This window comes from Engraulis encrasicolus, chromosome 3 (genome assembly GCF_034702125.1).
Source record: "Engraulis encrasicolus isolate BLACKSEA-1 chromosome 3, IST_EnEncr_1.0, whole genome shotgun sequence".
NCBI lineage: Eukaryota > Metazoa > Chordata > Actinopteri > Clupeiformes > Engraulidae > Engraulis > Engraulis encrasicolus.
Window position 1 is genome coordinate 42,865,393 of NC_085859.1, and position 11,195 is coordinate 42,876,587.

The 11,195-nt window shown below is 43.2% G+C and overlaps 2 protein-coding genes across 2 annotated transcripts in view; one reads left to right on the forward strand and one right to left on the reverse strand.

Annotated features, from left to right (window-relative positions):
• Positions 1-1,101: 1,101 nt before the first annotated feature.
• dgcr6 (DiGeorge syndrome critical region gene 6) lies at positions 1,102-7,600 on the reverse strand. Its single transcript, XM_063195475.1, has 5 exons — positions 7,252-7,600; positions 6,464-6,624; positions 5,849-5,949; positions 5,370-5,510; positions 1,102-1,778 (listed from the first exon to the last, which is right to left on the reverse strand). Exons 1-5 carry the CDS (start codon positions 7,359-7,361, stop codon positions 1,698-1,700), a joined length of 594 nt encoding a protein of 197 aa, XP_063051545.1. The 5' UTR covers positions 7,362-7,600; the 3' UTR covers positions 1,102-1,697.
• A 534-nt stretch (positions 7,601-8,134) lies between these two features.
• Positions 8,135-11,195, forward strand: part of LOC134446172 (rasGAP-activating-like protein 1) — a 49,078-nt gene continuing 46,017 nt past the window's right edge. Inside the window, exons 1-2 of the mRNA XM_063195476.1 lie at positions 8,135-8,548; positions 8,866-8,922. Of these exons, the coding sequence (XP_063051546.1) occupies positions 8,484-8,548; positions 8,866-8,922 (122 nt within the window). The 5' untranslated portion in view covers positions 8,135-8,483. The remainder of the gene's footprint in view (positions 8,549-8,865; positions 8,923-11,195) is intronic.

An 11,195-nucleotide genomic window follows, 5' to 3' on the forward strand; every position in this document is an offset into this window, starting at 1 on the left:
TCGACCGACCAGGCAAGGCAAGGCAAGGCAAGTTTATTTATATAGCGCATTTCATACACAGGTGCAACTAAATGTGCTTCACAAAGTTAACAAAGGTAAATGACCAGCACATACAGTATACACTGTACAGTGTACAGTTACTGCAGATGACTTAAAATGTCACTCAAAGCATGTTGGGACACAGAAGGATACAGCTGGGGGGCAGGTGCTCAGTTTCCATTGGGGGGCATTAGTCTATTTACAATTTTAATACTAAGGGGGGTGTTGACAGTCTTATGGTGAAATCAAGGGGGTATTTGTTCAAAAAAGATTGAGAACCACTTATCTATACAATAAAATAGGGCTGCACAATTAATCGAAAATAACCGAAAATTGTGATAACATCGTAAAATCGTAGTCGTGATTTCAATCGTGATTTAATCGTGGCAATTAGTGACCTACCTTTGAGAGCGTTCTTGAAGCCAGAACATACTGTCAGGCTGATGTTTCTGGCCAGAAATCTGTCCATTTAAGACTCATGCTATTGCCTTTACAGAATTTCAATTCATTTTATTTTGCTCATCCCTTATAGAATTCCTTCTTGGTTTCATCTTTTTATAATTTTCAAAAAAATCTGCAAAAAAGCAATAATTAATAATCGTGATTACGATTTTGACCAAAATAATTGAGATTATGATTTTTTTCCATAATCGTGCAGCCCTACAATACAATTTACAATTTTGCACTTTATTTGTATATATTATTGCACTTAAGGTCAACTGTATAATTGTGATATTGTGCTATATCAATACATGTTGTGGTTTATTAACTATTTATTACTAATTTATTTATTTATTAACTAAATTAAGTCCTGTTATGAATCAGCTTTATCAAGACATTACCCTATTTAGAGTTGTACAACAGAGTAAAAAGAAACACATTAATGTTAATGATTTGATGTTTGATATCCATGCTTTGCATGGTTTCCATCTGACTGATTTGGCATCATTGTTACCTACGGCTGTATTGCTGAGCCAATTTTGGAAACCTTATTTCAGGGTTCAAAGCAAAAGGTTGCATTCAGGTAGCATTGCAAGAACAACAACTCACCAAGCCCCAAGCTGTGTTCTGTTTCCATGTTTATTGGGTTCAGGGCTGCATGTGATGATCATATTACATGAGCCATGACCACACAGCTTTACTGACAAAACTGGTCTTCTCGGCATCAACAAAAATATCCATTAAGCTTGAACTCTGTACTTATCTCCAAGCAAAACAAAAAAGCTGTTTTTAAGGCAAGTGAAAGTCTTAATGCAGAGCATTACTATGCTTTATCAGTTCACCATTCCCTTGCAGGGTAGCAAACGCAGAGGCCAGTGACAGGAACGCACGTGTACCAGCAGAAACTGACTAGTCTGCTGCCTTGACTCTGCACACTCACTGCTGGACATGCTCTCCTCTTCAACCTCCCTCAAAGAGCCCAGCAGATGCCACCCTCAGTCTTGACAACTTCTTTTTATCCTGAAAGTAGCCAACAGCCCATTTGAAATGTTACGTTACACTGGTGCCATTTCTGCTGGCAACTGTAAGTGTCAGTCCAAAATGAAACTTTTCATTCAGTCAGGTGGGCCTTCAGAAATGGGCCATCATGCTCCTGAGTGAATCATGTGCAGTAGATCCACTATGGACACGGTCCCTCTCGGTCTGAGTCCAAGGTCTCAGGGAAGAGTTCCAGACTGCGTCTCTTTCTGTTGAAGCTTGAGGATCAACTCCAGCAGGTTCATCTGAATGACCACTTCCTATGTAGGGGGGGAAGAGAGCATAGCCATATAACATGAGTTTTGTAGTCTCTACACAGCAAAAATGCAGTGTTAAATCAACATTTGGAGTGTTGATTTAACATGTTCTAGATGCTGTTTGGTCCAAGGGTCCTCTGTGTTGAATTATCACAGCATTTTTTACTGTAAATTCACATACCAAACTTGGATGGCATATGGGAAATAACCTGGTAATTTCCTATATTCGTCAGTATCCACAGATAATGTCTTGCATTGCACCATTGCTACACAGTGGTGATGTAAGCAGCTGTGTGAGAGCAGCAATAAGTGGAACCCCAGCAGGATGGGGTTCAGTGTCTTCCTTTACTTGACTGCCCCCTGCTGTTAGCAGTGCAGCTTACCACTATGAAATAGTGCACTGCTTTCAGTACTAAAATCAAACAAAAAGTATGAAGCTCCTGGACTCTTTTCAACATTTTTTTCAGCCATTTGATGAAGGGATGCAGGGCGGGGCGTGAGACATCATTAAAAAGAACACGGTGACACAAACTTCCTTCGTCACCACCTGGGTTTTCTACTCCGCCTTTCAAATAGACAACTTACCCCCTGTTGCATAAAACTAAATGAATGAAATTAATTAAAAAATGTTGAATGAGTTGGTGCCATATCCGGCACAAGTTGGATGCAGGGGTGATAGTGAAAAAAAATCCTGAGCCTGAACTTTTTTCGGAGGGTGGGGACACGACGACGACAACATAGGCCCTACTGCATATGTGACATAATGTAGCTAGGCCTAATTTTGACCCATTATTCAAAAATGTAATAGTCTCATTTTTGAGTTTTTCATTTTTGCCTTGTGCCTATGTGTTATTCACGAAAAGACAGATCATTCCCATCTTAGTAGGCTAGCACTTAAGATTGACTGATAGAAACTGGCCATGTTCGATTCTAGTTGTAAAAACGAATGCCAATGTATGCAGTTAGAAGTGCATTCTAGGCTTGTGATGTTGCAGCATAGTTATTGAGGTGGGTATTGAACCACAATGCAACATTGAAACACCAGAATGCATTTCTGACAGCATGGTGCATATTTTACCACATTTAATTAACCCCAAAGTTGCATATGTAGCAGCCATACCAAGACAGTTCAGTAGGGGGCAATACTACGCCAAAGCACAATAACTACTCTCTGTCTAAAAGAAAAGAGGTGATAACCAATTAATTAAGCAATACTTTTAAATGACATAATATACCTTTGATGTGTGCTGATTCGTTTCATGTTCATTGGGACATTGTTCCTATAGACCTAACTTGTTTACTTGCTGACATATGTTTAGATAGTCATGGCCCCATGGTGTACCCATCAACCCCTGCCTTCCCGTTGTAGGGAAACGCCCTTTAATTAGGCCTACATTAAATATTTAGTGCACACGAGCATAATTAGGGCTAGGCCTACATGTAGGCCCACGTTCCCATTGCTAATTTCCGGCTCCACTGATGACAGAACTGGCTATTATGGACAAGGCAGTGACTACTGTGTGACTTTCGCATTGGCTTGTCGTCAATTAAAATAGGCTACATGAAAATCACTCGCGTGCACACACACCCATTGCAATGTATGAGTTGCAAAGATAACAACAGAAAACAACATCAATAAAGACAGGACCGAATTCAACTACGCTTCATGAAAATAGCCCCGGGGCATGACAATAATAATTCATGTGCACGGTGGACACAAGAAATGGAATCCAGACAAGAAGTAGGCTAACTGAAGTTCATGAAGGGAGTTGTGATATTGATGATGGCTCCCTGCATGAGTCGGGCTTAAGTATCCCGTTTTTGTAATACCAGTGAGACCGTGCAGGCAAGATAACCTGTGCATTGTGCGTGGAATAATTCGATTCGATTACGCAGACGGGCTATGAGATGGAGCGCGCGCAATGGAAAGGCTGTGTGAACCTGTGCGAGGAGGCTGTTCGAGTTTTTTTTCTTCCACACAGCGCGACTGATTATAGAGAGCGCGCTAGTTGGTTTAGTCAACAAAACTACTCCCTGAACATCTCCCTGAAATCAGTTTTTGACACATGGTTTGTCTAGGAATGGCGCAAAACACCATCACTCAATCAACAGACCAACATTCAAGAACCCAGCTCACGCTTCAAGGGGTGAAGCAGGGAAGCCCAAATCATTCTAAAGTGGTAAATTGTAAACCTTGATGCATCCGTTATGCAGACTGGTCGATTCAATCCATTCCAAAGCAGTCACACAGTTGCAGGTTAAGCCATGTCTCAAATGTGAAACATAGCGGTCCAATTTCAAGCATTCCACAGTCATTTGGACGTGCTGCGAATGGTAGCCGCTATTCCAATGCAGACCACATCAAGGGAAAAAAGTATCATGACGGGCATAGCCTACCGTCTTGAGCATACTACTTTTTTTTTTAAAGAATCTAGTTCTACCGCCATCAAAGTTTGTCGACATTGCGCAGTCATTTAGCGCACATGAATGAAGGAAAAAAGCCGAATCTATTTCAAACATATTCTCTCAGTGATTTCCAAGCATGAGGCTAGCAATACTAGCCAGCGCAAGCCAAAATCATATGGCCCACGCCACAATGCCACAGCGAGTAAATAAATTAATAACCAAATCGCCTTACCTTCAAACGTTGTCTTGATCACATAATTTCACAGTATTCCACTTAGGCTAGGCCTACATCCACACGGTTTAACACACCCAAATCACAAAGCAAGCCAGCCATGTGGATGTGTGCTAACATTGTTGCCAATTTTTATCGGAATCCAAATGGTCTAAACTTGGCCTATTTTCTTCCGTTTCTTCAGTAGAACTAGATGACATTTACGGATTTGCCTCCATCGATAGTGAAATGTCTAAGAAGGGTAACCAGTACAGTCTATAGGCTAACTCTTATCTGTGCACCACCGGACACTTTGAAGTTCCCTTCACCAGAACTACCGGTCGATCTAGGCGCTGCTTGGGAGTGAGTCGATACATAAAAAATGTTACATTTTACAGCTAGGTGTCAGGATAGATACAATGTTATGGGCTGCTGCTCATTTGGGTTCCTTTCGCGTGTCTTACCACAGGCTGTTGCGCGCTCATTTATTTTCACCGTACATTAATGAAGGCACACAAGATAGTTTATTAATTATTTTATTAATATAAAAAATCTTTCCTACAGCCACGCTACGCCGGATTTCCGGCGCGGCGCCGGACTGCTATCACCCCTGTGAATGGCTCTGCCCTGCTTGCTGCTCTGTTCAAAAAGTGTCTGCAGACAATACAATACCTTTCACTGCTACAATGAGTGAAAGTCAAAGTCACTCCAGTCATTTCCTCCAACCTGTTGACTGATGCCTGGCTGTCGCCCCTCTTCTTGTGGCCTATTGCCAAGCAGCTTAGAGTGGCTTTTTACAGGCTTTACAGTATCCTGATTGCAAATGAGGGCGTAACTTCTGATGCATGTTTTTGCATTTTTTTAAATCTTTGTATAAAGATCTCATTGATGGTGTCCAGCGAGACTGGAGGAAGCACTGGAGGACGTTGACTAGCACCGCAATGACTCAAGCTAGTCTAGTGGGCCATGTGGCTGACCTGTGGGTTATTGGTGATATAGAAGCCGGGCACTCCGGCCTTCTCCAGCGTGTTCTGCTGGTCCAGAACCTTCTGGTCGATCTCAGCAATGATCTTTTCATCCATCATCCTCTGCTCCTCACGCACACGATGTTCAAGAGCCTGGACAAGGAAATACAGAGACACACATGCACACACAAACAATAATCAGGGTCAGACAACGTTTTCATAGTGTGTGTGTGTGTGTGTGTGTGTTTGTGTGAGTGTGGGTGTGTGTATATGAGAGAGAAAGAGAGAGAGAGAGAGAGAGAGAGAGAGAGAGAGAGAGAGAGAGAGAGAGAGAGAGAGATGCAGACACTCGATTTACTTGCTTGTGTTTTCTCAACTTGTTTTTTTTTTTGACAAAGTGCTTGCAATAAGTCCTACAGTGTCTGTCAGTGAGAATGATCATTCATCCAGGTCATGTCAATCAGTGCTATGATTTCCCCTGATGCCCGTACCTCCGTCTCTGTCCGCTGAGTTGACTTCAGGAGCACCAGGTTATGAGACTTGCAGACCAGCAACTCCTGCTTGTGCTTCCGCAATAAATCCTGCTTCAGTACTGAAACACATGGCAACAGAGCGGGGGGAAAACAATAATGAGACGAGACAGAACAGCAGCACAGGAACATTTTCTTTCTTTTTTAAAGCATTTTAGGCATTTTGTGCCAGTATAAAGAAAGACGTAGAAATAAGACTGGAAGAAGTGCTGGTGGGGAGAGAGGGAGGGGGTATGTAGCCAGGCTGTGCCCTCCTAGTGACACAACACCTCCAGCGTTGCTTCTAGTCAGGCCAAGAGCAGAAGAAATATCGTTTCTGAGCTCCAAAAAACACTGGAACTTCTCCCACTTTGTCAGGAAGCAAAACAACCATTAGCAAACTAAGGGAGGCAGGTCAACCACGCTGTTTGGGAAATGTTAATTGTTATGCTCTTGGTCAGACCAAGGCTCGAAGAGATTTGAAAGTCGATGATAATCAGGCTAGCGGGTATGATGACCCGGCACACTTCGACACAGAGCCTCCAAAAATACATTACTTTAACTTTTCCCCCCCCGGTTCAGTTCATCTCAACATACTTCTGTGTTCGGTGTGCAGCTTCTGTCTCTGATTGAAGAGGTTCTTCTCTGTCAGGTGCTGGATGTCAAGCAGACCCTGGACGATTTCATACACGGTGCCGTCGATGAGAGCCAAGGCCAAGTCACCAAGAGTGGTGTAGGACAGGCGTTGCTGGAAGGAGCTGTTGGGAAGTCACAGGATGTGTTGGGAAAACTGGATCCATAAGTTACCACCCAGTGTCATATATGACCTGGTTTTACCCGTCTAATTTAGCCAGCGTGATCGCTTAACCAGCCAATCGCCTGATCGACTTAGACTGGTAAACCCAGGGATATGAATTGTAAATAAATCCCGTTTGCCCATTCCTGGTCAGAGACAGGAGCCCAGTGTCAAGCATCCTGTTCTGATAATGGTTACACCTAAGCAGCTGGCTCCAAGTATTCAAGACAAGACCCAATCATTACATTATAGCCTGCATTTCTTTAGTGTATGCAGATGTGTGCTATATGTTTGATCTATGCAATGTACATTCATAGTGTGCGTGCAGGTGGTGGCGTGCGATATGTTTTGATCAGTGTACTGTGCATGCTATGAAGAATACTCTCTACGTCTCTACATCACATGCATTGCGCCCCATCTTCACCATGTCACCCTTACGTGTTCACATGTTTGGCAGACATAACACTAGACTACCCTGTCACTAGGCTATGCATGTTGCATTGCATCAGTTATACTGTAGACCTAGCGAAGATCCAATGTGTAATGTAGGCTACTGATGTTCAGAATATGCAATGCGAGTCTGCTTTACCTCGGAAGGCCCTTGACAAGCGTCTGGAGCTCGGACAGCAAGTAATAATGGCGCTCCTGTTGTTTCGTGGAATCAACGAACTGGTCAGAGACATTGATGTATGTGTCCATATCGGCAAATGAAAACTAAACACAATGACCCCCTTGCTTGCTAACACGACTATTTTACGCAACAGCTAGCTAACAGAAATGGTGTCCATAAAACGGATAAAAAAACAGCTAAGGTCATCAAAGACTGCGTCATGTAAAATGTATGTAGACTATTTAAGTATTTATTCCATTCAGTGGGTTTCTCAAACATTTAACTCAGATGCCTGTTCCTTTCCCTTATTGTTTTCCTTCACCGTTAACTGCTGCTTTCTTATTGGATGTTCCAGGGATTTGTTAGGACCCGAAGTTCTAATAGTCGCCTTTGGATATGCCTGAATTTTGGGAACATAATCTTCTTTCCATTGCGCACAATGACGCGTTGCAGCTATCGCCACAACATTCTTCGTTATCTTAATATTTTAACATCTTTGTAATATTTTATTTTATGCCGTTTACTGTTAGCTTAATGTTGTGTTGTGCGCTGTTCCGACTCGCATTTGTCAGCAGATGGCGCACAATTGTGTGCGGCGCGCTTTAATTTCTTGACATCCTTCTTCTCAGTGATGGTCCGCCGTTTTTTAAATGGGGCTATAAAACCACACGTTGCCTTCTTTTCTTCACACTGTCACAAACGCAGTGCAGCTAATGTGATATGTTCCTTTTTGGTAGTTCTATGCCTACATTACCAAGAGGAGGCTTTCATGCCACGCTTAATTTGTTTGGTAGGTCTAAGGTGAAATTAGTTACTTAAAATACTCAATTTTGTCTCCTCAAACTTAAATGAATATCATGAGATGAGGACATGTTTGGCTGCCTTGAGCCTTCTACCAGAGAGAGCAACCAGAGAGAGAGAGCCTATTTTCTTGGCATTTTACGCGCTCCAGCGCCCCGTACCTCGAGCATGATCACTGCAATGTTCTATAAGGTCTAAACGACAGACTGATGGTGGACCTCTGGTGACCACAATCAATCGTTCGGTGAATAAACTTCATCAGGAGGGAGGCTGAGTGTGTGGGCGCCCCTTTCCACCACCTCAAGACGATGCGCATCACTGACAGCAGTGTATGTGGAATACCAAGAGGACGGAGAGGATGGAGATGAAGCGAAGTTGAAAACATTGTTGCTTCTTGCCGATTTGGAATCATGGCCAAGAACACATCGCTGTATTTTCGTATCGTTGAAGGGCGGAATCTGCCGGCGAAAGATGTGTAAGTTGGCATTGAATCTCTGTGAGAAACTGACGCGTGGATGGTGTGGTATGGCAAAGTGTACGGGAAATGTGTAGTTACGCTGGGATATTTATGGTGCATCCAATGTTTATAGCATACTTTTGACGTTGTATGTATGTCTCCAAACATTATTTTTGACTTTATTTTATGACGAAATCTATCTTTTGAAGTCAGACAAAAATTACATCTCTTAGACACGATAATGTTTACACATGGATATTTCACTTGAATATTTCCCATATCCATGTCATTGTCACGAATTTAAGTTTTGGACTTTTTTTTCCTCCTCCGTCTAGGTCGGGCACGAGCGATCCGTACTGCATTGTGAAAGTTGACAATGAGGTCGTGGCTAGGTGAGTACCCAATGAGGATAAATCGTGTGTGTGTGTGTGTGTGTGTGTGTGTGTGTGTGTGTGTGTGTGTGTGTGTGTGTGTGTGTGTGTGTGTGTGTGCGTGTGTGTGTGTGTGTGTGCGTGTCCTTTGCGCGGTCGTGCGCCCTGTTCTGTGACACTAGAAGGACCAAGGGGCACCGTAATATCACTAATAATAACATCATAGAAACCCTATTTAAAACGGGGATTCCCCACTATACCATTCATTTGACACGATTACTGCGTAAAAGAGTTTGTTTGTGCGCTTTGGAACTTAGAGTTGTACTGTATCAGGCAATACAAAAGGGTCCCACCATCTATGAGATCATAGTCGTACATCCTTCATCAACACCCCCTCCCCCCCACACACACTACACACACACACACACACCTCTACCTCTAACTCCAACTCCTCCATACACGACACCACCAGCACCCCAACCCCAGAGAACCTGATCCGTCACTGGCTTCTAAAACACCAGCAAGTTACCATGGCGACCAGCATAAATTATTGCAGGGAAGCACCATCTCTCCGCGTGAAAAAGGGAGGGCCATGGGATGTGTACGAGTGTAACCCGCCTATGATGACTTCTCTATATGTTTTTGAGTAGTGTGAGTGAGTGCGTTTTTATTGTTTATTTGCGTGAGAATTTCAAGTAGTCGTAGCTGGGACTGGGAGATGCACCCACACATGAATTTGGTGCAGAACAATCACAGATTTCTGCGCACAACCACATAACATGTATAACAGGATGTTTGCACGCAAGTGAGAGACGGAGGAAGCAGAACCACACCACTCATTCAAACGTGCGCTGCACACCTGTTGCAAAGAATTGTGTGTGTGTGTGTGTGTGTGTGTGTGTGTGTGTGTGTGTGTGTGTGTGTGTGTGTGTGTGTGTGTGTGTGTGTGTGTGTGTGTGAGAGAGAGAGAGAGAGAGAGAGAGAGAGACAGACAGAGACAGAGACAGAGAGAGGGTGGGGTGGGGGTTGGGTGCATTTATTTTCCGATTCTAATTTATTTGGGGAGGGGGGGGTTGCTTTTGAAATGGAAATCATCCTCTTCCTTTTCAGAAATCATCTGAATTCATTTGGCCCTCTCTCTCTCTCCCTCTCTCTCTTTCTCTCTCTCTCTCTCTCTCTCTCTCGCTCTCTCTTTATTGCTGTTTCATCCGCTGCTCTACTCTGCTTTCGTTTGTCTTTGTGTTGTCATCGCTGCCCTACTGTATCCTGTTGCCGACTCACAGATGTTGGATCCGTTGGCTAACTACCGTAATAGCGACGGTGTGTCCATCATCAGAAGCTGTAGTGTGGAGGATGTGTTTAGTGCGCTACAATAGCAGCGGGTCGAGGCTCGGTCCCTCTCTTTCTCTCTCTCTCTCTTACTCTCTCTCTCTCTCTCTCTCTCTCTCTCTCTCTCTCTCTCTCTCTCTCTCTCTCTCTCTCACACACACACACACACTTTCTTTGTACATAGTCTTCTATGGTTGTTTCTTAGACACATGCTAGCCTTTCATTCATCTGTACTGTATTCCCAGGCCTTGGCTCGGTATTACTCATCTGTGTAAACAGCATGTGTGGTAAGACCTTGACACTCTGCCAGCGAAGCAACCTCCCCTATTATACACCTGCTTTTTCAATGTGTTACTCTCTCACTCTCTCTCTGTCTCTCTCTCTGTCTCTCTCTCTTTTTTTCTCTCTCTCTCTCTCTCTCTCTCTCTCTCTCTCTCTCTCTCTCTCTCTCTCTCTCTCTGACACAATGTGTTGTGTGTTTTATTGGATGTTATTTTGCCACTAATAGTGCATTCATGTGCTCTGGATATTATGGTAAATACCAAACACAGACATGTAAACACACCACCAGTCACCACACAACGCCACCCAAGTGATATTTTTCCAATGGAAAACTCATAAAAAAAATGTATACACAAATTTCAGAGAGCAGATGAATGCACAAATAGTCTTGGCTTGACATCTGTGAAGGAAACGGTTAGGGACTGCAGTCATTCTGTCTTTGATGGCAATACCCAAACTCCACCATAAAGTATGTCTCTAAGGACCAAGATGGCTCCTTAACCACCTAAATATTGTCCTATATAATATTTCTCTCATGACCAAGATGTAAGGATCAGTCTGCTCCACTTTGGATGGAACACACATTGAAGTGGGAAACATGCGTGCAGAAGATGAAACTGAATAGTACTGTATATAGATAGGAGCTGTGTAATAACACATGCGATAGGTACCATATCATAGCT